Raw genomic sequence first — 25034 nt, 5'->3', positions numbered from 1 at the left:
AACACACACAAGGACTGCTAATTCCCCTCTTTGGCCACTATAGCCAGCTACTCAATCCATTTTGCTGGTCCCCTTTGCAGTAGAATTCCTTTGAAAGCCTTGTCTATACACCATTAGGCTTACCTTTCTTTCCTTGTCTGTCTTAGACCTGTTTTGATTGGGTTTGACCGTACCATTCTGCCAGCCTATGGTATCACTGTTTCTATTTTCCTTGACATTTCATCACTATTGGAAGAACTCACTACATTCCTTAATGATCTCGTGTCTCCCTTTGATTTCTAGGAGAGGATACTGTCCCAGCCTCTCTTTTTCCTACTGACCGTGACAACAAACTTGAGACAATTAATTTTTTTAAGTGAGAGAATTTGCTTTAGCTCATAGCTTTGAAGGTGTAGCTCAGGATTGATTGGTTTTGTTGTACTAGTCCTGTGGTAGAGCAACACATCAAAGAGTTGTGTAATGGAGTAAAACCATTCACCCCATGGTCAGGAAGCAAAGGAGAAATAAGAGGAGACCCGGGGTTTCATAGTCCTCTTCAAGGGCATATCCCTAGTGACCTAAGACTTGCCCCAATCTCTCAATGTCAGCTACATGCTGTTTACTTCCAACATTGCACACTTGGCCTAGAGGATTCTTCTGGATGGTAAGGACTATACTATGTCCAGCTGGTGATACTACAACTCCATTTCACGGCCTAATACACAGCCCAAGTGAGAGAGTCAGCACAGGTGCCTGAGTGTCCTTTAGTCACACAGCCTTCCCTGACTAATGAATGACACCTCTGCTACCGAGTCAGGTGTACCTACACACCTATAGGAAGTAGAGCCTCTGTTTCTCTAATCTCATTCAGATGCTCTCTTAGTCCTTGTTACTATCAGATGCTCTTCAATTCCCTCTCTTCCAGCCATGTTTGTCCTTTTGCTCTTGTTATCAGCTGTTCTCAATTTCTAAAGACTTCTACTCCAAATATTAATATGGTTCCCATTTCCATCCCCTTAAAGTATCTTTTTTGCCAAGGACTTGTCTGGCTAACCTATTGAAAAATTACAAACTCCAATCTCCTATCTCCACTTCTTGTTCTTCTACTGACTTCATGACTATTGTAAATACATAATCTAGTGTCATTTATCTTGACTACTGTAAAGCTTGTCTACGAAAGAATCCTTTTAGTCTATTATATTACTTGTACCTTGAGTGGTGCCTGGTTTAAAAGGCTCTCTAAAATGTTAGTTAATGAATAAAGGTAATTAGTGATAGTCAAAGGAGCTATCTCTTAGGTAGAAAGGTATATACAAAGTAAATGAGTACTTTGGATGTGTTAATGAATAGTAATTTCTTAGCTGCATACATATCTGGTAGAAATGATTTTAAGTGGGAACTATGAGAAAGGATCTAGAAATTCTAGTAAAAATGAACGGCTTGGAATTACAAGGTTTTGCAAGTGAGCCTCCGTCAAGGAAAAACCTTGTAATTAGTTGATGGAAAAACCTGGCTTGGGGAGGATTGTGGAGGGAAGAAGGGCAGAGTCAGGCTGGGATTCTTGTGAGTGGCCCCATGCAGGTTTTCTTGGGGGCTGCTATGAGTGGATGTTCACCTCGAATATCCCTACTAGCTTGTGGAGTTTAGGACCAGAGGCAAGGTTCACAAGACTTGTTCACCTGCTAAACAGTTTCACACATCATGCCCAGTGGGGGAAGGAATTGCTGTCCTGTTCACAAGCTCCTTAATAAGGTGTGTCACAACTGATTCTGTGACTCCTTCCCATGGCCGTAGCACGGGGTCACTATGTTCCTTGGTGCCTAAGACATGGAAAGGCTGGGTGGTTTTTCATGCCACAGGCTTAAGAAAGAAAATAATGCACTTAACATGTAAAGGACAGTCGTTTTACAAAACATATTTTGAAAGTGAAAATGTAATTCTTGAAAAGGCATTTTAATTCTCAAACAACATACAATTTTCAAAAGCCTTTATTTTCAGATATAGCTATTTGATTAACTGGAATAGACAAAGTTGATGGGTAAAACTCCTTTAAAATTGCATCACCTTTAAATTTTATAACACAACATTGAGTTATGTAGATTCCCCTCAAGGATTCCCTTGTTAACTTCGTACTTTCCCATTACATGGTCCTGGAGAGAGAGGCAAAGAGGTTCGACACCTGCTCTTCCTGTTGGCATTATGGACACAGTATGGGAAGGGATACTGTGTCCGCTAGCCATGCAATGTCACATTATATTTCCCAAAGCATCCTCAGGTTCAGTGGGGATGTGATAGCCACATCTGTAACCCATACCACAGGGATTCTGTACAACTTATAGTGAGTCTCCAGCTCACATGTGGAATTGGAACATCTCTTGCTACCTTGAGCAGACGTGGATGAGTACATATGCTCTCATATTTTCTCATATATATATACATATATATATACTTAGTTATGCATGCATATATAGATATGCATGTATGCATATTTATTGGAGGAAAGTGAATTAGAAATAATAGATACTGTTCAAAGAAAAGAAGAGAGCCAGGAGAAGACAGTGGAAAAGAATCAGTGTTTATTAAGCCCCTGCTTCGTCTAGGCAGAAGCCAGTTAGGGAGCGAGGGTCTGGAGTGTGCGGTTATCTGGATATTAAAGAGTAAGCTTGTAGAAACCTCTTTCTTTAGGAGGGAGAGTGCTGTGAGTTGAACTGGGAGCCTGTCAGTGAGTGCTCCTCATGACATTCGGAGGGAGAACAGAAGGCTGCAGGGCACTGATTTGGGCTTTGTCTCCCCTAGGTGCTGGTCTGCTGTCTCACCCTCAGACGAGTTATCTTTGAAGTGCTGCTGAGCGGTCTAGATAGCGCGACTTAAAAGTGCAAGTCCCTAAACAGGATTCAGCCTCCCGGAATACAAATGCTGAGAGAACCAGAAAAAGCTCAGGAAAAAAACAGCCCAAGACATTTCCCTTAAAGCCCTGGAGAATGCTACCAGTCTTTACAATTTAAAACATCCTGGAATTGGAGGTTTCTGGGTATTAGTATCAGGATTTTGGCTTATTTATTTCTGTTTTACTTGAGGGCTGTCGAGAGGTGAGAAATTGTGTTTTATGATGTTTCTAAAGCATCTACCTGAAGTGAAGGGAGAGCGGGGGAAGGGTAGCCTTGCAGAATCCCTGTCTCAGAGGACACAGTGAGGACAAGATGAGATTGAGGTGTGACAGATGGGGCTGAAAACCAGTCTCAGCCACTGCAGAGTCCCCCCTAAGCCTGCAGGAACTCGTGGCCAGTTTGAGATTTTGCTTGGATGTTGTTTTATTCTCCCTGTGCCCACTGCCAGCATCACAGGAGATGTCTCTGGCTTCTCTGCCTGCCTTTGTGTTTTGGATAGATCTCATGACTGAGTCCAGTTCCTCATCATGTCCTACAGCCACAGTCCTGGCCATTTAGTACTGCAAGGCTTACTCACTGCATGTTGGTCAGTTACTTCCTGTGTTGTACTGAGCTATATAAAGCGATTCGGAAAGGTGGTACAAGCTTGGGATTGAAATGGACTTGTTTCAGTACTCACAGAATGAAAGGCATGTGGCACTCGAAAGGGGGCCTTGGTGAAGTGAATACTGGAACACACACCCTAACAAATCCACAAACATGCAAACAAGCTCTTTCCATGTAAAGACCACCAAGCCTGCCAATCAAAATGGTGGACACTTGTAGATATGCAAATCAAATGCATCCTGCTGGATGTTATTTGCACGGCCAGATTATGTTGTTGTTGCCACTAAATATTAAAGCTAACTTGTCTAAGTACTTTTTCCTCACATCTACCAGAATGAGCATCCTAAAACGAAGCACCAATTATCCTAAAATTAGTCTGCTTTAAATACTTTAATAACCCCTTTTTGAGCAGAGTTATGCATCCCTCCCCCAGATTTATGTGTCACAGTTCTAATCCTTAGTGCTCCAGAAATTGACCCTAGGAATTAGGGTCACCGTAGATGTAATTAGTTCAAATGATGTTGTGTCAAAGTAGGTTAGGCCTAAGCCAATATGATTGATGTTCTTATCAAAAGAAGAAATTTAGAGATAGGCTGGCACCTGGGAAAACCACGTGAACAAGGTACCCATCAGAATGATCTGTCAACCAAGGAACAATAGCAAAGATTGCCAGAAAACCACCAGAAATGGAGAGAGAGAGAGAGAGAGAGAGAGAGAGAGAGAGAGAGAGAGAGAGAGAGAGAGAGAATGAGAGAGAGAGAGAGAGAGAGAGAGAGAAAGAGAGAGAGAGAGAGAGAGAGAACATATTTTCCCCTATAAAGAGCTAATCACACCAACACTGTTGTCCCCATTTTCTGGACTGCATAGCTTTGTGGCAATGATTCCTGCTGGTAATTCTAATCCAGTGGTTCTCAACCTGTGGGTCTGAGCCCATATCAGATATCTTGCTGTTCAGATATTTACATAATGATTCATAAGAGTAGCAAAATTGCAGTTATGAAGTACTAAGAAAATAACCTTATGGTTGGTGGTCACCAAAACATAAGGAACTGCATTAAAGGGTCTCAACATTGGGAGTGTTGAGAACCACTGCTTTCTACTAGTTTAAGGATGAAGTTCAACTCCCTTCCTAAAGCACATATGAGTGATCTTTCTTAGCCTGAGGCTGCCTGTATTGTTTCATTCCTCACATGACCCAGCTTCTCCCTACTTGTGCGTTCACTATAAATCCATCTACAGAGCATCAGTGAATTCTCTAAGGGACTTTGACTGTGACAATTCCTTGGTATCACATACCCCTTTAAATACTCTCCTTCCTTTACTACATCTGACTTGGTATCTCTTTACTTTTGTTTCCTTGCTCCAGATTGGGCATTGTCTCTGGAAACTTCTGGTTGACTTCCCCAGCCCCCACTATGGAAGAAGACCTCATAGGATGATCCCCAAACGCTCCTGAGATTTGTTTGTCCCAGATATCTGGTACACTGTGGGTTGGGTGCTTATTATATGCCTGACCCTAGTCTGTAGCCTTTACCAGGGGTTTACCCCTTGAAGTAAAGGCCACATTCAGCCTCTGTCTGCATTCCTGGTATTCAGGATGTACTTGGCACAGAATGACTAAGTGGGTCTTAGTAGAAGGAGTCTATGTATGTTTTTCTGCAGATACACACTCCAATATTTCCTCAGGCTAAAGGAAACATATTTAGCCCACTTGGCAATGGGCAGTTGAAATAAAAACATTCAATTGATGACCAAGTATCGCTTCCACATTCTTCTTCTTTTCCTTCTCTGGATAATTACCCACAGTCACGCACTTTATAAAGCCTTTAGATGTAAGTGACTATGAATTATTACAGACTATAGGTCTTTCATCTTCCAGACTGACAGTCTCTGCTTCCCATCTCTCAGGAGGGAGAGACTATTATAACTATATTTTTGCTTACCAAGAGAATTGTTAATGGTTATCCTGGAGGGAAAAAACTCTATAAATATCCAACCTATAATGAAGCCTTAAGCGTACTTTTTTCCTTTACTAATGAAATTCCTTTCACATGCACTGTCAGCGTGGCTACAGAACCACTACGCCAAGAAATAGACAAAGCCAGTCATGAGCTTTTCTTTTACCTGTTTGGTCCTCAGTTTGGAATCCGATGACAGATTGTTGTAGGTGTAATGTGCTTGAGTGACTCCACAGAAGAGAACAGCAACTATGCCTGAAATCCAAAAGAAGACCAATCAAAACCAATGTCCTCTCCCCAGTCAATGGACAGGGCTGGGAAATGGACTTGCTATCAGGAGAGGTAAAACTCTCAGTAATTACCATGTTAACAAAGCCCAGGTAAATCTTGCTACTTGCTTGAAAGAGGTCTTAGAATTGAAACTTATACAAAAGTATTAAGCAGTAATACTTAATTCTTAATCTTACTAAGAATGGAAGTAGTTTCTTCCTGGAGAGGAATGATGCTGTAGTCAAGAGTTAGAAAAAGCTACTCTTGAAAACATGAAGAAAAAAATGTGGGAGTCTACTCTGGAATACCCAGAACAAGGGCCAACTACTTAGCTGCCTTTTCTAGTAGCTGGCACATCCACTTTCCACTGTGTGCCTTGGGCAGCCTGGAAAGGTTTCTGTAGTGCCATAATTTACCACTAAATCTATGAGTCACCAACCTAAGACCTGGACAAGGCTTTTGATGCTCTTTCCAATGCTTCTGAGTGCCAAGTATCAGAAAAGAGACCTCGTGTGCCTCTTTGCATCCCTGGCGAAGCTGCGCACTCTTTTTGTAACTGAGCACCAAGGAGCACTTCTGCCCAAGCCCTTCACTCCCGGAAGGTGGTAGGGCTGTGGTCTTTTCCTGTGTGCTTCCCACCAGCCCATTCCTGGTCCACTGCAGGGAGCATTTCTTAAAACCACATTACTTAGAGCATTAAATGCTACATGAAATCACACATGCCACATAGCATGTGGGGACAGAGAATAACAACAGGACCAATGTGTTATTTGTTCCTTGGCTCTGCCACTCTGTTAGTGTCCCTGGGCTGGGTGGGCTTTAGTGAGAGCTCCACTCTACTTTGGATTAAAGATTAGATTAATTATGGGAAATTGGGCATAGAGTGGGGCTTGGGGAAAAGAATCGGAGATAAGTACACTCCTCAACTCAGAACAAGGGGATTGAACTGAATTTTAAGCAGCAGAGGTTTTCGATCTAAAAACACTCATAAATTAAATGCTGATGATTCTTAAGAGTATAGAACTATGTGAGCAGAATACTGGTATTTCAAATGAGCTTGAAATAAAGAATTTTAAAGGGCTGAGCTGTTTCGTATGAAAACTGCATGCATTTATTTACACGGTGGTTATTTTTCAAGTTGGTATCAGATAAAATATTGTTAAAACATGTTTACATAATACTAGTACAGAGCCACTCGTTTGCATTGTGGATTTCTTTTAACATTATGTTTTAAATTTTTAGATAAAGAAAAAAAACAAGCAGGAAAATTTGTTAAGAAATATATATCTAATAAATGTCTCTGGAGATTTTTGGTCAGTTTTTAGTTTCTTAGCATGTCTTGGGAAATTCTAAGGAAATCAAAAAAGAAAAAAGAAAGGGAGGAAGGGAGGAAGGGAGGAAGGGAGGAAGGGAGGAAGGAAGGAAGGAAGGGAGGAAGGAAGGAAGGAAGAAAGAAGATACCTAACATTACTCTTCACAGGGTTTCTATCAAAAATCAACCAGGACCAGGAATACTTAGGTGTGGTAAGATGTTGAGGCATATTGGTTCATATTGGTTGGATATGAAATGTTTCTCTGTGTTTGTTTAAAATATCATGATGCGTCTATCTCAAGTCTGCAGGGGAGTCCTCTGATTGAGGGTTCACTGAACCCCTCTTTACTGAGAAACCACTTGAGCAATGTATTGCTATTCTGGAGAGGATGTGGATAAACACACAAGTGTGCTGGGTAGTGGATTATTCTGAGAATAAGAATGGGTAAGATCCTTTGCAGGGTCGAAGGGGTTCAGCGCGGCAGACACCTACAGGGAGCTGGTTTCCTCTCCTGCTTGCTTCTTGGTTACTGAATGGCTCTATCCTTGCGCACAGGCTCAGACTCCTGGTGACTCAGCATCAGCATCCCAGCTTGCTGTCTCTCTCTGTTCAGCATAGTATCTTATTTTCCCTGCTGTCCTGCATTTGGGCTCACCTTTTCCTTCTCCCACTGCACAGCATCAGTCGCATTTATTAGCCAAGCCCAACCGCTTTCAGCTCCTCTCGCCATAATGTCCTCTTCTAAACAATCATCATTTTTAGCTTGGATGACAGCAATGTCTTTCTAGGTGAAGTCCGTACCTCCCCAGTGGGTCCCTCAGGTCCTGTGAGTCTTCTGCCAAGAACACTGTAATGTACTCCCAGAGTCTAACACTGTTCCTTCTTCCGTCTCCACAGCCCTCTGGCCTTATTTTTAACACACTTCCTCCTGACTCATGGTCCTGAGTACACATCCTGCCACAAGGCCCTTGAGCATCCAGAATTGGGAATGCTCAGTGCAAAACACCCGTGTGGTTCCCTCCTCCCTTTGGGTATTATAGGGTGTGTGAGACCAGGCTACCAGATAGGCATTAAGAACTGGTAATGTTGAATGAGATTAAACCCAAGGAATCATAGAGATTTGAGAGCAGGAGTGGACCATTCCCTACCTATCTCTGTTTCTGCTCTGGAACATGTAACCACTGTACCATACTGAGGACCATGGGCACTCAGTCACCTACCATAACACCCGGAGTTCTTCGTGCTAATGAGGAAGGTATCTAGACAGCCTGGAGCTTTTAGCCAGTGACCTCCCATTCCTGGGTATTCCTTCCCACAAGAGGTATATAATCACCCTAGTGAAGTATGTGTATTTACCTCCACCATTAAATAAACCAGCGGGCACAAGCAAGAGTCTTCTCAGAGAGTTGCTTCATTAACTACTGCCAGAGGGACACCCTTGGCTAAAGAGTGGCACTTGAGACTCCAGAGGAAGGCTTTCTCCCCTCTAGCCCCTCTGGTACTCTTGGCACTCATTCCCAGTCAGATTCTACTTGTCCCGGACTCCACCTTGTCCTCTCAGCCTTCTCCTCTCCATCTAGTGCAGATATTCCAAGGGGAAAGATAGACTTCAGATCTGTTCCTGACTTCCTCTTCCAGGTACCCAGAGAGGAGACCAGGAACCACTGAGGACTCCCCATTTCCGACTTTGCCCTTCTACCTCTGGGTGTGCCAGCAGTGCCTGGGCATCCTATCAGAGAAGCAGGACGCAATAAGACAGGGCATCTCCTCCGATGTCACATAAGCAGACAAACTCCCCTAATCGCTTTGTAAAATTGACCCTTTCGTCATTCCCCACCCTTCTCTTTGGCTCACCCGCTCCATGATTTCTACCATCATCAATGGTTTCTGTGCTTGTCTGTTTTTCTGTCTTCCTCACAGAAACAGAGCTTAAGAACATCTCTGGCCACTTAATCCTTAAAGAAGCACTGGGAACTTTCGAATGTTGTTGGTAAATAATTGAGTATTCTCTCTCTGGAATGGATGAGGGACTGAAGTCACCTTGGTCACCTCGGAAGTGACAGCTGAGATGCAATGTTCCCCCAACTTTCTTTGCTTTTCTGCCTACGTTAGGCCATCTGTGCATGCCTTGAAGTGATCCCAATTTATCTGGTAGCTGCCATTCCTGATATTCCAGGGAAGGAGATATGTGATGTGGTGATTCCACATCTGAGCTAGCTCCTCTCATCCTCTGAGCAGAGTTTTCTCTCACTCCACTGTCTCTCATTTCCTTGCCTCCTGTGGAACCCTAACACACAACGTCCCTACTAAATATGTTCAGAATCCTGTGTATGGCTACATCGTGTGCCTGGCAAACCTTGAAGATCATGTGATCAGAAGCTTGCTGTTGCAATTAAAGTAAAGCAACAAGGTTGATTTGGCCTTTACTATTAGCATACATGATCATAATTCTATAGCCCGGTAATTAATTGAATCACATAAATTACTATGATTAGAATGACTTTTATAAGCCAAACACACTTTGAAACCGTCTCATCTAGCTATCACCTAAGCCACCCCTTCTCACTGGAAGTTTCACATTATGTTTTCAATGATCTGCAATCAATTCCGATCTGAAAATAATTGATGGAAAATTCCAGAAATGCTTCTGTTTAAAAAAGCATTTATTGTAACTTACTGTTTTATTGTCCATTTGTCTCATCTTTTACTAGGCTTAGCAGGTTAAGCAGTGTCCAGGACTCAGGCATAGGTGGGGTCTTCAACCATGTCCTCCATGAGCAAGGAGGAACTGTAGTATCCATAAAATTTCCCATCGTAGAACAAATTCAGAGTGGACAATTTTGTTTTCTAATGCTCATTTTATTTGTAACCTAGGTAGTTCTTGTGTTACTGTTGTGTAAGGCTCTGCACAGCAGCCTTAAATTTAGCTGTTTCAGGCAACCACATGTAAGAGACAAGAGGCCAAGGGCTTTGTGCTATCCACCAATCAGTGGCTTAGCTCTAAATCCACCTTCCTTCTTGACAGTGATCCTGGCTCTAAAGATCACATCCCACAGTCTCCTGTGGGTGCTGGCTGCTTCTGTCAGGGTGCAGCCCCAGAGATGGGGGGGACTAGCGAGCCGCACAGAGGACCAACCCCCTCTGCTGTTCACTTCTCTGCTTTCTGCCTGACTGTACCTCACCAGTGCTTCTTCCCCCTACTTCTGCAAGCATGTCCTGCCTCCCTTCTTTTACAGCATCTCCAGGCCAGCTCTGCACACATCTCAGAGAAAGAAAGGACAGACAGATAGTGACTTCAGTCAGGACCAGGGGCCTAAGAGCTCTAGCTCTTATGTGTGTATGTGCTTCCCGTAACTCTGCCTAGTCCTGACGGTTACATTTGCTATCCGCAACAACACGTTTGCCATTTAGAAATGATATTAGCATGTATCTTCTCCTTTAGAACTGGGACTAGGAAGACATCAAGGCAGAGGAGACGTTATATCCTAGGGCCTCAACTCATTCTCCTTCTCAATTCTCCGTAAGATTGGAATAGGTATTGATAAAAAGTATCAGGGGAATCAGGAAGAAGTGGCTTAGACTAGAAGGAGGTCAGAACAAGGACCACAGAAGAAGTGGGACAGTTCTGACCTGGGCATGTCTTATTTTCAGTCCCATGACCTTTGAAGAACATATGTGTTATTCCACAATGGAGTATGATCATTCTCATCCTTGGATATGTTCAGGCCAATGATTATCTTTCACTGTAGAAAGGGCTACTTTCATCAAGCAGAAGGTAGATATACTTGAGTTCTATGCTTTACTCATCCCTTCACATACTTCATCAACCCTCCAGAATTAATCTATCAATTTTCATTATATACAAATATTTACATTTATTTAAATTATATTACTATATATCATTATATATGTATATATCATATATAATATTACATATATAGTATATGTGTGTGTAATAGTTAAAGCAAAAGAGTGGGAAAAGGGGTATGAAAGGGGTTGATGAGAGAAGGACTAGGGAGAGGTTATAACTGTATTTAATAAAAAATGAAATTGAATAATCTTGTTTAAAGAAGTTGATTGCTTATGGATTAGAGTGTAAAAAAAAGCCTGCTTTAAGAAAAAAAAGACAAGGAGAATGGAGACTTCTGCTGTGTTCTTGCCAAGGACTGAGGCAACTCCTCAGGAGGAACCCACGCCTTGTCTTCTGAGTGTGAGTGCTGTTGTTTTTCACCCTTCCCACTGCCTGTCCTCAGCACTCCTTGAATGTGCTCGGTTATACCTGCCTCTGTCCTCTTTAAAGATGTGAAGACCCCCTACCCCTTCTGGAAGATCTAATGTGGATAATTTCTGGAATTCAACCAATGCTGTTAGTGAGATCCAGATCAGCAAGAACAGGGAATCTTATTAAAATACAGTAGTTTTGGAGTAAGGCCCCAAACTCTGCATTTTTATATTATCAGGAGATATTCTGGTCCTTACACTGAACTTCAAGAAGCAAACTTTGACCAACATAAATTCACTCTTGCTCCAGCTTGGTCTTAACTTTGGATAGCCCTCAGATGAGACCCTTGCCCTGTTCTTGATTCTTTGGGGACAACGGATTTTTTTTTTTTGTCCTCTGTTATTTCTTATTTTATCAGTGTCTCTTGTTAATGTTAAGGAAAATTTAAAATCATATTTTTTTCTGTTTCTCCTTCTCTGGCTTTTCTGAATCAACATGGTTCTATGAAATACATTTTTGTTTCAGAGAACAATTATCTTGTGGGACTTTTGAGGCCTTAAATTATTTTTTTCTTTTCTTTTTTAAAGCAATACTGGTGAGTTGAAAATCACTTACACAGAGTAAGTTAGCAATATATTTTACCAGCAAATAGTTCAGCAAAATTTCCCCTCCAAAGAAAGGAAACAATGCCTATAATTTAATTGCTATAAAATTATCATATCATTTTTTTATCAAAGTGTCATAGGCTCAGAAATTAGCAAGAGACAGAGGCAACTAAATGTATACATTAGATATTTAGAAGCAGACTTTTCTTAATGAGGCTGAGTTTGAAGATAAAATCAAATTAGAAATTATAACTTTCTTAGAAATAAATATCACTAAGCATATATTCTATGTCAAAACCAAAGGGATAAGACCAAAATTATTGGGAGGAAATTTATATAAACTTATTAGTAAAAGAAAGATTGACAGTAAGTGGACTGTTACCTTCAAGACGTTAGGCATGTGGCATAAAATAGATTGAAAATAAGTATAATAAAAATCAGCTAGCCTCTAATGATGCCAATGGCGAGTGAACGATAGAGTGGTAAAGGAACGCCTGCCCCATGCCTGTCAGGAGCCCAGAGGCCCTCTAGTCTCAGTCTCACCCAGGTTTCCATTATCTGTTTCTGAACATGGCTAGAAAATGAGTGTTGACCAGGTCCAGCATGGCTTGGATTGGGACACTTAATGAGGATGGAGTGGTAATAAAGGAATGACAGGTATACCTACAGAAAACCTGTGGTTTGGTATACTGTCCTCTCTCTAATAAAGAATGCCTACAACACTAGCAGCCTGAAAACTCTGCACAGCACATGGAGGAGGGGTTAGCTAGTCCCAGCAGGGTGGTTTTAGGGAAGCAGTCTTAGGCTGTCAACATCCTGGTTGAGCAACCTGTGGTTGATTCTCTCAACATTCTCACACGGACCAGGATAAGACTTTGTCATTTCCATGGGTGTGAGACATTGGGGTCTTTGGCATGGTTATATACCAATCAAGAACGTGCATTCATTCACTATTCTGTCTTCTCCCCACCAATGGTATTGGCCAATGACTTCACATCTTGAAGATTCAGCTTTCTCATTTGGACAGCACCCAGATGTTTCTGAGGTTTGTTCTAAGTATAGCAATGTGCTATACCTTAAAATGATTTCCCAACTAAGCATATTGATAAAATTCAGTACATATAAAGTCTTTCCGTAAGTGTTAGGAGTACAAGAACTAAAGCAGACATGAAGAGAGGAGAATAAACTAGAGAAACTCATTCAAAGAGCAAGCACAACCATTTCTACTGCATGGTGTGACAAGACACGTGTGCTCTGAACATTCTATACCCTTAGAGGTCGTGTGTTGCTTCCCCCGCTTATTACTGCAATGATGAAGCAGGTTAAGAAGAGATTTCTTACTCCTAATAATCCAACCAGACAGTCCATGACTGCTCTGTTCACAATAGCTGGAAACAGTCTAGATGACCATCACCTGGTGAGTGAACACGGAAAACATGGCCTATTTACACAATGGACCAGAATACTCAGCTGCTCAGAAAAATAAAACCTGTGGGTAAGTGGGTGAAACTAAAAGCAACTTATTAAGTATCTACTTTAGGTCAGAACCAAAGGGATAAAAACAAAATTATTTGGAGGAAATTTTAAAATGGGCAAGATGACATGGACTCAGAAAAATAAATGTCACACACTTCTCGCATTTGTTGGTGTTAGATTTGAATTTGAATTTTCTTGTGTGTGTGCTCTGTTGGGAATACCCACAGAGGTTAGGCAATTAGTAACTTTCAATGGAGTGGAGGTAAAACTCAGTGATCTAAAGATAAAGAGGGGAATAATGGAACAGGAAGGGTTAAAGTCAGGTTGGGGATCAGGCAGGGTAAAGGAAGGCATACCGAAGGGTCAGGAATGGGTAACCTCTTTTGGGGTTGTTGATCTGTGAGTCTTAATACCTCCAAACATTACAGGCTATTGCCAATGTTGCTGATTACCCTCCAAAATTTGAGAGTTAGACCCTATTTCTGAAGATGCACCGTGCTTGAATCAAAGAGCTTGGAGAAATCAAGCTGATACTGACTGGAAGCTTCATGTGCACTGGCTAGCTTCCATAGAATGCGCTATGCATCCTATGGAGGAGAAAGTCGTCATCTGTCTTACCCAGCTATGAACTCTAAGAGCTACAACATTGCCTGATCTAACAAGACATGACCACTGGGGTAACAGTGGCATGAGCCTAAGAGGAATAACCAATCACTTTCTGGTTTGATTTAAGCCCTGCTTTACAAGATGAACTCATATCTAGACATGTCATAAGCTCTAGGGGGAGAACCTAGTCCTGTTATTCTGCTAAATGGACATTTTATTAAACTGACTTCTAGTGACTTATGCTCAGAAGCCTATATTAATGCATATATAAGTCCTTACTAGAGAAGCTTCTATTTGCAGTAGATGGTCATTAACACACAGACTCACAACTGGTCAAGGTGCAGAGAATAAGAAACTGCACATTTCTCATCCCTAAATGGGATGTACATATCCCTCCTGTCAAAGCTCAAGGATCATTGCCGATGAGAGGGCTGAAAGAATGTAAGAACAGAGTCATAGAGAACTCCAAGGGCAGAGGCATAGATAACTACAAGGCTTTTCCTGAACCCAGGAACAAGGCTTTTCCTGAACACAGCAGGGCAGTTGCATGCATGGTCTCGCAGTGGTTGTGACAGGATGCAAGAGACCTGTGCCAGCTAAAGCCATACAAAATGCTAGCATGGAGAGGAGAGATGGGCACTAAGTCCTGCAACTCCATGAGGAGCGATTGGCAATTGAATGCTGCTGAGAGAGAGATAAGAATGTATCCCTGGTAGATTCACAAAGGTTATGCTTTCAAGAATATATGGGCAGCACAAATTAAAGTACAAGGTTTTAAGTAAAAGAAGACACAATGTTGGGCAGATAAGGGATTGATGGGGGATCTGGGAAAAGTTGGGGGAGCAAGGGTGTATGATTAAAACACATTGAATGGAATTCTCAAATAAGTAATAAAAAGGGAAAATGCTTCGTTTTGTATAATATAAAATATGTTGATTCTATTTATATCACCCCTGGAAAAACAAGCAGCCATTAAATGCAACTCTGGAAGAAATCAGGAAGCGGTTTAGAGAAAGTAAGAATGTCTGACTCATGTTTGTGCACAAAATCGCCTTTCAGCATCTGCCCACTGAGGTTTCAGTGGTGGGCAAGGTCATAAAAGGCTTGGCCACAGGGACTCATTTATGCAATTCTGAACAAAAATTAGAACCAACACTTTCAGACACTAGTTAAAAGAACTGTTTTGAGAAACCACAAAGCACACAGTTCAGTTCAAATTCACTGGCAAGGAAACTCAGGAAACAGCTCTTTGGTAAAACTAATGATACTGTTGGTATGTAAATTATTTCCAGAGAGGTCAGTTTTCATGCAACAATTGCTGCCCTTTGAATAACCAAATACTATTCACACCATCCTCTGTTGCTTATACTCTGGACCCCCTCAGAGGCCTCCGCATCAATTGCTTGCTTACATGATCATGGTTCATGATCCTGTGACTGTAAATTATGTAAAACGAATAATACTACATTGGGAGTGAAGAGGCCTGGGACCCTTAGGTGACTGTTCAGACACTGAACAAATTGGATGTTGGGTTCGACTTAAATTAATTGCATTCCACTAAATCCCATTGTCTTCTTCTCAGTAAATTAAGAAGGGTAGTCTGCAGTAGTGGATTTAAACTGGGATAAGACTACTAAAAGTTGGAAGAAAATATGAGGGCTTCATAATTTATACAAGCACTCTTGTGTACTGTTAAGTAATATAAGAACTCTTATGAACAAAAACAAAAGTATGCGACATATGATAGAGACTTATTTATATTTTAGCTTGAAAAAGTCAGAAATTTTAGCAAGCACTGCTGTAGGTGGTAGCTTGTGAGCACCTTTAACTTAAAGGGTCTGTGTGAAGAACACCACAGTCGTCAAGGTCTGTGTGTCACGGTCTGTGTGTCAAGGTCTGTGTAAGATCGAATGGAAGGATTGCATGGGGCCCTACAGATGCACACTGACCTCCTGTCTACCTCCTTATCCTCAGGAGGATACGTCCACTGCTTTTCTCTCTGTATTGTCTCCAACCCATAATAGTTTCTAGAAGACACAAGGTATTCACATGCTTGTTTCTTAAATTAACTCTTCTCTATTTAAGGAAATGCTTACTAATTTTGAAAAAGAGAATCTGGGGTGATGATTTATATCCTTACATACAAATAAATGTTTTATGAGGATTGATTAGTTTTAGGGTCCTTTTTTCCCTTATATTCAACTGTTTTATTCAAGTCCATTATCACCTAGACTCTCAGCCAGTGATAATGTTATTCCCCCATCCTCTTCTCATTAGAAGTCGATAAAGGCTTCAGGTAGGGAAGCGTAAAAATAAATGTCTGTCACACGGAACATGATTTTCTTTGACATTAAATTCAGACTTGAGGGGTTTATGAAGTTGGAGAATATTGCATTTTTAGACAGGAAATATTGATTATATTACCAGAACAGGGAAAGAGTATAAGAAAAATAAAACAATGTGTCTTGTTCTTCCACAATACTCGGAGGGTCTTAAGGTTGGTGGGTTATTTTTCCTACTATGCATTTCTTAATTACCTGATCTACTAAAGGAAGCCATTCTGACAGGTTGGCTACTACTACTGAGAGAACTTGGAACTGGAAGTCAAAGATTTAACAGAATGGAAAACTCCTTCAGGGAAGATGAAGGAATCTGAGTTTCCAAAGTGTACATTTACTGTCTCGTCCCCCATGCTTGGCAGGTGGGTAGCTGGCAGGTTGGACGGGAGTCTGTGGAACTTAAGAGGGAAAACAGCATGGACCTATGTTCTTATTCCTGACTTCTCTGGGGCAGACGGAATCTGCATTTCAGAATTACTTCGTGTTGCAAAGTTTTCAGATTTCCACTAAGCAGCCCCCATGTCTTCCAGTCCTAAGGTTAGGGGGAAGAGAACTCTTTTTTTCTTTTGCTTAGACTCCTGATATTTGCCTAAGGTTTTGGTCATTCATCAGCCAACCTGCCTGTCCATTTCCTTCAACTCGACAAACACAATTATAGCAGGATAGCTGGGATTCCTAATCAGTGATTGCATCTATGACGCTGGAAATGTACCTTCCCAGGTGGCTGTTCCACATGGAGAGAATCATGTAGGTCTTTAAGTGACCTAATTGTTGTCAGCGAGACAATTGCCAATTGCACAGAATCTAGAATCACCTGGAAGAAGGGCCTGCCGGGAATGCCTCTAGGGGGTTCTTGGTTACATTAATTGATGTTTGAAGACCTGCTTGACTGGGCAAGACCACTGCTTGGCAGGAGCTCCTGGGTTGCATAAGATGGAGAAACCATGCAGAGCACCAGTGTGCATTTGTTATTTTAGTCTTCTGCACATAGGTTTCATGTGGCTAGCTATTTCAAGCTCCTGCTGCCTTAACTTCTCCACCACAGTAGACTGTACCTTGAACAGGGAGCTAAACTAACCCCTTCCTTCCTTCCTTTCTTCCTTCCTTCCTTCCTTCCTTCCTTCCTTCCTTCCTTCCTTCCTTCCTTCCTTCCTTCCTTAAATTGCTTCTGTCAGAGTATTTAATCATGGCACCAGGAAACGAAATTGAGAGAGTCCTTCCCCATCCTGTTTTAGTGAATGAGGCCATTGAAGTACGCATCCGGAAATATCTCTGACTACCTTTTCTTCCATCACCTGGATATTGGTTATTTGTGTCACAGTCTGACAATTTTTATACTTCTGTGCAGAATATAGTTCTTGAGAATTCGTTTTCTTTTTTCTTTTTTTTTTTCACGCTGCCTCCTGACACTCTGAGGTATTGGCTGAGAACCCTTACAGGGAAGAAGTCAGGGTAAGATTGTCCACAACTTCAGTTACATGTATATGGTTTGGATATTGAAATGAAGGGCAGTTTGCTTCAGAAAGTGCAGGCGTGAGCTGCTGAGCTACACCTGGAAGAGATGTGTGCCATACCTGTTTACTGAGCCTGTACTGCAATATGCTTGCCCATGGTTCAGTGTGTTAGTAACTAGTCTCCTTGGGAATGATGGGTACTTGCCCCTGCAACCTAGAGGCCTAACATTTTGAGCCTCTTGGTAAATATTCTTCCTTTTCTGTCAGGAATCTTGTCTACACGATGTTTAGATGGCCTTGTCAGTGTGAAATCAAGAGCAGTATTGAGCAAAGAGATGCAGACAGATTTGTTGCTGTTGTTTTGTTTTGTTAAAAAACAGTTCAAATTAAGACCCTCTTGGCAATTTGCTTTAGTTATAGAGCACCATAAATATTATATCCCAGCCCAGTGATACAACATGTCAGACGCAAGCCAAACAGAACACATTCACTTACAAGCTGAAAGCTTTCTTTAGAATTTTCAACCCATTTTTTTTTTTTTGCCAGTCTGTGAGATAGTGAAGATGAGAAGCAACAAGCCCAGTCACAGAGATCAAGCAAAGTCTTAACATGTCAGAAGAAGTTGCTGCAGCGGGAGATCTATTTTCTTCAGCTATTGTGAAAGAGAAGCGACTTCCCCAGGTCTCCTCTTCTCTCCACAAAAGCCTTTCAGGAACTGACCTGACATGTGTCACCTCTTCCTCACCAGGCAGCGTAATTAGGGCCTGAGACTGCAGACCAACAGGAACATGCAGGTGACAGGACAGACATGGCTTCACTGTTGGGTTCCCTGGATGTGCTCAGGGCATCTTTGTTGCACCTCTTGATCAGCTCTCTCAGTGAATGGACCAGATCAGGATTCGCACTAACCTTTTGGATGGTTGTTTATTATTTATCTATCTGTCATAGAACCTTTATTCTTTACACTCAGACTTCAAACCCCCACACCTTCGAGTAGCACTAAAAGCTAGTTTTCTTCATATTTTACAAGTTTATTTTCTTAGAAGCCATTCTAAGCTGAATAGTAAGCTGTATTGTTTAAATTTTGTGTGAGAGAGTGAGGTATACCAGTACCCTCCCTCCTCCCTCTGTGGCTATAAAATAGGCCCCAGGAATCTAAAAGTGGAAGATGAATTTCTTCTAGCAGTGCCTGGGAGCAGGGAATCATTAGACACCGTGTCAGTGTGGTCGTTAGAAATCACCCACGTTGGTATTTAATGACAGTCCTGAAAGTTTGCTTCTGGCAAAAACCGGACCCCCAAAGTCTCAGCTGGGAAAGAGATTATAAAAATGAATTTTCAAATCACCTTTCCAGCTGTGCTTTTTGGTTATCTTCATAAACTGAACATCAGCTCCTATGACAGGATTCAATTTCATTAGGGATTATGCTATGTACATAATGCCACTGAATTATTTTCAATATTCAATTTAAAATAATGGCTTAGTAACCTAACGACTTCTAGAAAGTAGGTCTCTGCATGAGGAAGACTTCTACTGATCAGAAGCCAGGGATACAGGTATACCAGAAATCTCTTGGAGAGAACATGTCAAGGTCCGCCATTTTCTCAAAAGTCACATTCAATAGGTGGACAGAGTCTCTCCCTGGAAACTAATGAAATCCCTTTGCTATAGCAGTGAAGAGATAAGCGCCAATTAAAAGAATGGCTTGTCCCAGCTCCTGTGAGTCCGCCCAAGAGTTGGAAGTCAGTGGCTGCTCCCTCCACAGTTGGCTATGAAAGCCAGGCACACAGCCTCATAAATTCCTTCTTCCTGGGCTCTCTTTGCTGTGAAGAATCTCAGACGTCCATTTCAATGTGTGCACTCTCCTCCCTGAGGAAGGCTTTTCATTTACCCTTCATACCTGTCCAATCTTCCTACGTAAGCTCCCCCCACTGCACTTGGAGAGTCTTCAGTAGCAGTCAACTCCCAAGGAAAAGAAATTGCCAGCCTTCATTTGCATGTCTAAAAGCCACATGTTTCCTATAAACTAAGTTCTTCTGGGTGACTACTGAATGCTCGCAGGTGGTTTCTAAGAGACTGAGATGAGGTGGTGGCAGACACTGAAGTGGCAATGGGAAAGATGATGGAAATAAATCAAATGATCATCATCAAATTAGTAACAACTGAAGCAAATGTTGGAGACGTGGAAGTCAGAAAGCCCCTTCCCTCTGGAGTGCTGCTGCTGATTCTAATAGAAAGCTGAAATGACAAGATAATGAGCACCGTGCAAGCTATCTTTGAAAAGCTTGATTTTTGTTTGTTGGTTCGTCTCTAAGTATGCACCTGGCATAAGACAGCCCCAAGTACTCTTGCCTCAAGGCTGTGCTGCCTTTGAACCTCATTTCCTTCCTGGTCTGTCATCAACTCATGGGTGCCTTTGTGCCATGGCTTGTAGATCATTATTTCCTTGATTCTGTCTAGGCTTCTTTGTGAGCAATCAAAACAGACCCCAGTGACTGTCACCAGAGGGGATTTATTGGAAGGAGGTATGGTAAGTCTAAGGGGGTGGGGGGGGGAAGGCACCAAGACAGTGCCAGGACTTCATTGACAGGAAGGAATAGAAGGTCTCCACAAGGTTCTGCTATTGCAAAGGACAGGTACCAGCACTTATGCATCTTCCTATCTCTCTCCTAAAGATTCACGTCCCAGGGAAAGTGTCTGGTACATTTGACTGCAGAAGCTGTCAATCACTTTAGGAAGGGAGGGTGAAATACCTTGCTTAAGATACTATTTTCCAGTGGAGTCTCTGTCTCTGCCTCTCTCTCTCTCTCTCTCTCTCTCTCTCTCTCTCTCTCTCTCTCTCTCTCTCTCTCTCTCCTCTGTGTGGTTGACAGATGCACTAGCACATTCCTCTACTCTAGACTAGGCTAGCTACATGTTTTAATTTTTAGCTTAGCACATACAGAAATCAAATTCATGATGCTCATTAACTTGGTCTATGGATCTGCTCTGGGATAGCCTCACCACTGGCCAGAAAGAAACTCTAGGAATTCTATCAAGTACAGGGTCACTTCCCACTCTATCGTGGAGTCTGTGATGCCCAGTTGAGAAATTTGATTCTCTGATGAGCTGTTCTGACTTAATCAAAGATTCAAAGGACAAGCATCATAGCTTGGGAGACTCAGTATGTAGACTGAGGACCCAATTTCAGTGCCTCAGAATCCAGTTTGAAAGAAAACTGGGAACTGCAGCATCCTGGAACCCTAGTATTGTAGAGACGAGAGGATACCTAGGACTTGGTGGTCAGCCAGTGTAATCAAATAGGTAAGTTCTAGATTCAGTGAGAGACCCTGTGTTAAACACTAGAGATTGGAGAAGACACTGATATAGATCTCTGGCCCATGTACATGTATATACATACGTGTACACACACACACACACACACACACACACACACACACACACACACAAAGCAAGGTACAGACTGAGTGCTTTCAATGCTTCGATCTTGACTTTGTGGACCTGGTAGCGTATTGTAATATCTGCCCTTTAAGCCTATGTATCTGGTCAGTACTATATTTCAGAACCACAAAAAAGTAAATGAGGTAAGGTAGTGAGATCTAGATGTGAATTGACAGTCAAGCTCCCATTTGTTGTAGAACCCCACATTATAAAATAGCTAAAGAGATACTTAAAGAGTAATTTGTAAGTCTAATATGAAGATAACCACAAAAATTTACTGGAGGCCATAAAGAGATTTAAATAAATAGAGAGATATAATTCTCAAATTATTTTCTGTTTGAAACATAACATCATTTTCGATTTATTTAGAATTATAAAAATATGAATACTACAGATATCAGATTGACCTTGTAAAATGAGACTGATCTATTAGACGCATATGTCTATAAATCTATATTAATTTTTTGAGATTTATTTTTATTTTATGTGTATGGGTGTTTTGCCTTTGAAGGCATGTTTTTCTGTGTACCACATGCTTACTGCATATATGAAAGCTAGAAGAGGGCATTGGATCCCCTAGAGTTGGAGTTACAGATGGTTGAGTCACCATGGGCCTGCTTGGTCCTCTGGAAGAGTAGTCAGTGCTCTTAACTACTGAGCCATTCCTCCAGTTCTTCTCCATTGGATATTAAGATAAGCCATGAAGCTGGGATAATTTAATGAGTGAAGATCAAAAGCTAAGTGAACAATGGGAATCCCAGAGCATGTACATAATATATGAGTACACAGAGGAATTTAAATCCATGGGTCGCTAGAACAAGTGGCTTACCATCTGGGAAGAAAATCAAATCCCTATTCTACCCCACAGATAAAACAACTACCACAATAAAGGATATAGTATCATTAAAGAAATATGCGGGTCTTACAGAAAGGGGATAAACTAATTCAAAACTTGGAAAGGGTCTATACTAACCATGTTACATGAGGCAAGCAAACAAAATGTAACATATTTAAAAAGGAAAGGGGGGCTGGAGGGATGACTCCATGACTAAAGGGCCTGTTGAAAAGCATGAGGACCAAAGTGAAGATCCCTCCCCTATACCCGTGTAAATGACAGATCCCTCCCTAGTACTCATGTACTTGTGACAACCAGTGATGACCTTTGTAATCCCATTATTTGGGAGGTAGAGAATGGGATCCCTGAGGGCACTGGCTTAGCTAGACAAGCTAAATCAGTGAGTGATGAGTTCATCAGGAACCCTGCCTCAATACACTGGGTGAGAGCAACCAAAGAAGGTACAAAATGTCAACCTCTGGCCTTCACGCTCATGAGCACACACACACACACACACACACACACACACACACACACACACACACACACACAGAGAGAGAGAGAGAGAGAGAGAGAGAGAGAGAGAGAGAGAGAGAGATACTAAAATAAAGGGGCAAGTACAAATTAAAGAGAATTTATAGAATATATGACAAATGACAGTTGAATTTTCTTGATAAAGGACAATGAGAACAAAAGGTGGCAAGATGAGGAGTTGACTGAGAAGAAAGGAAGAGCTTACTGGGTGCTTTGGCAAAGACGAGATGCCGACAAACAGCCACTTGCCCTTAGGATGCTTTTCTTCAGTAAGAGGGGGAGTCCTGAGGGAACTAGAACCCGATGATGGTTGATGCTGTGACTGAATGCCCATGTTGGCTGCAGCACAAGAGAAGTCTGACTATTACAAAAGATGGTTAGGATAGCCCCCATAAACTTAAAATATTAGCCCAGAAATTTTGTTTTTAGGTAGTGATCTAAATAAAAATCCTTATAACTAGCTAAAAGGAGTATTACTTCAAAAATATTAATATTAAAAACTGTAAACAACCAAAAGGCTTGGTAGAATAAGTTAAGTTTCTGTGCCATAGTATTGAATGTCATAAAAAGCAATTGTTATAAGCTGTTGAGTTGTTTATTACATTCCTAATTAACTCTCTAAATGTGTGACTGTATATAGTTAAGTGTATATTCAATTGGTTGCATGTGAATGGAAATATATACGTATATTTTTTCTTAGGTGGACATAGTAGAACAGTAATTGTTATAAATAGGAAGTAATGATAGAAGCTATTTCTACTTTTGTTTCCTTCTGCAAATGTATACTTTCAAAACTTTCTACAGTAAATGACTTTCCATAGAGGTCAGTTTTAAAAATGATGATATAGTAAGTTTTAAAAATGATGATATATATATATATATATATATATATATATGTAAAAACAAACGTGCTATAGTCAAAATGACAGAAATCCTGTTTTCAAAGCCAAGTCTTAGAAAACTAACTCATAGAACCTACAGAAGAAGTGAAGTGGACATGGAAGGTTCACAGGCCAGCTTCCAAGCTGATGTTCTTAAGGACCTACCTGGTGATGCTTGAGCTCAGGGCGTCTTTCTGGGAGAAGGTGACATATGAGTACATGGCTAGACCCTGCATGCTGTGCTGTTAGTATGCCAGACAAGCAAGCCACCATGACTGCTGGTCTCCACTGTTCTGTAGCTCATTCCATTTTATATCCCACTGCACTCATTGCTGCATATTCATTTGGTAAGCATTTTTTAAAAGGTTTCCAGGTTTTATCTTTGCATCACACTAATTTACTTCTAGTCTAGGATGGCCTCATTACCGTGAGATGAGATTAGATTGCATTGGATATCGGACCCTCAGAGTTCACTGGAGGTGAATATGGGAAGTAACCATACGAAGAGAACTCCATGAAGAGTCTCCGTGTTCTCCAGAATGATTATTAAAGGTATTTCCATTCTGCTGTTCAAACTCTGCCTATGATGATTCAACTGATAAAATCTCCTAAAATTTTAGTAACTCCTACTTAAAAAACTTCCCCCCATTTTTATAAATAAACATGACTTCCTTTGACAAGGCTGTTGTAGTCCTGAGTTGGTTAACATGTTCTCTTTTGACTTTGGCTAGCAGAGAGCTCAGAGCCATGCCCATTGCCAATCTATAGCAACACACAGCTGCCTAATTTTACTGAAAAACTCTATCCCAGAACACGAATGTTTATCCTCAACTAAGAGGCCCCATGATATGCATGGCTGGTATTATGAGTTGTTACAAATCCAGTTTGGAAATAGGCAAGGGTTAAATAACAAATAAACACATAAGTGATTTGGACTGACCAGCCTTGTCTTTGGCAGTAGGAAATGCTCGTACCTAGCTTGGTTTGAATCAAATGCCTCTTAGGCATATTGCCTAAATCTGGAGCACTGCTCACGAAAGCCTGCTGCTGGGTGCAGTCATAGATGTTGGGGTCTTCCTATTACCAAAGTCCATACCTGCTACTGTCCATCTGTGAGGTCCTTAGGCATCCACTAAGGGTTCCAGGAGCTCAGAGGCATGCTTGTTGCCAAACTATAGCAACACACAGCCATCTGATTTTGCATAAATACTCTATCTCAAAACATGAAAGCTTATTCTTAACTCAGAGATCCCACAACATGCAGATTGAGAAGTCTAGCAAAAGAGCAAGGTAAGAAGAACCACCATATTGAGTTTCCTGTGGACTATAAAGTTAGAAGCACGTTCTAGAGCAAGGTATAGTTGAATGGACCCTGAAATAGAAAACCTTCAATCATAGAAATGTACAGGTTTTGGTGTGTGTGTGTGTGTGTGTGTGTGTGTGTGTGTGTGTGTGTGTGTGTGTGTGTGTGTGTGTGTGTGTGTGTGTGTGTGTGTGTGTGTGTGTGTGTGTGTGGTGTAAGTGCATGTCTGTATTAGAATATACTCCTTTACCTTCCTAGAAGGTCAAGTATTTATCCTTACTGTTAGCATTTTGTAGATAATTTTACAAGTTAGATACAGAACAG

At 41.4% G+C, this 25034-nt stretch overlaps 1 protein-coding gene across 1 annotated transcript in view; it reads right to left on the bottom strand.

The window, feature by feature from the left end:
• Positions 1-25034, bottom strand: part of Slc9a9 (solute carrier family 9 member A9) — a 535118-nt gene that overhangs the window by 261985 nt on the left and 248099 nt on the right. The window contains exon 9 of the mRNA XM_032909913.1: positions 5598-5686. Within this exon, the coding sequence (XP_032765804.1) occupies positions 5598-5686 (89 nt within the window). The remainder of the gene's footprint in view (positions 1-5597; positions 5687-25034) is intronic.

Source organism: Rattus rattus, chromosome 8 (assembly GCF_011064425.1).
Source record: "Rattus rattus isolate New Zealand chromosome 8, Rrattus_CSIRO_v1, whole genome shotgun sequence".
Classification (NCBI taxonomy): Eukaryota; Metazoa; Chordata; class Mammalia; order Rodentia; family Muridae; genus Rattus; species Rattus rattus.
This window is presented reverse-complemented; position numbering and strand designations above follow the sequence as displayed.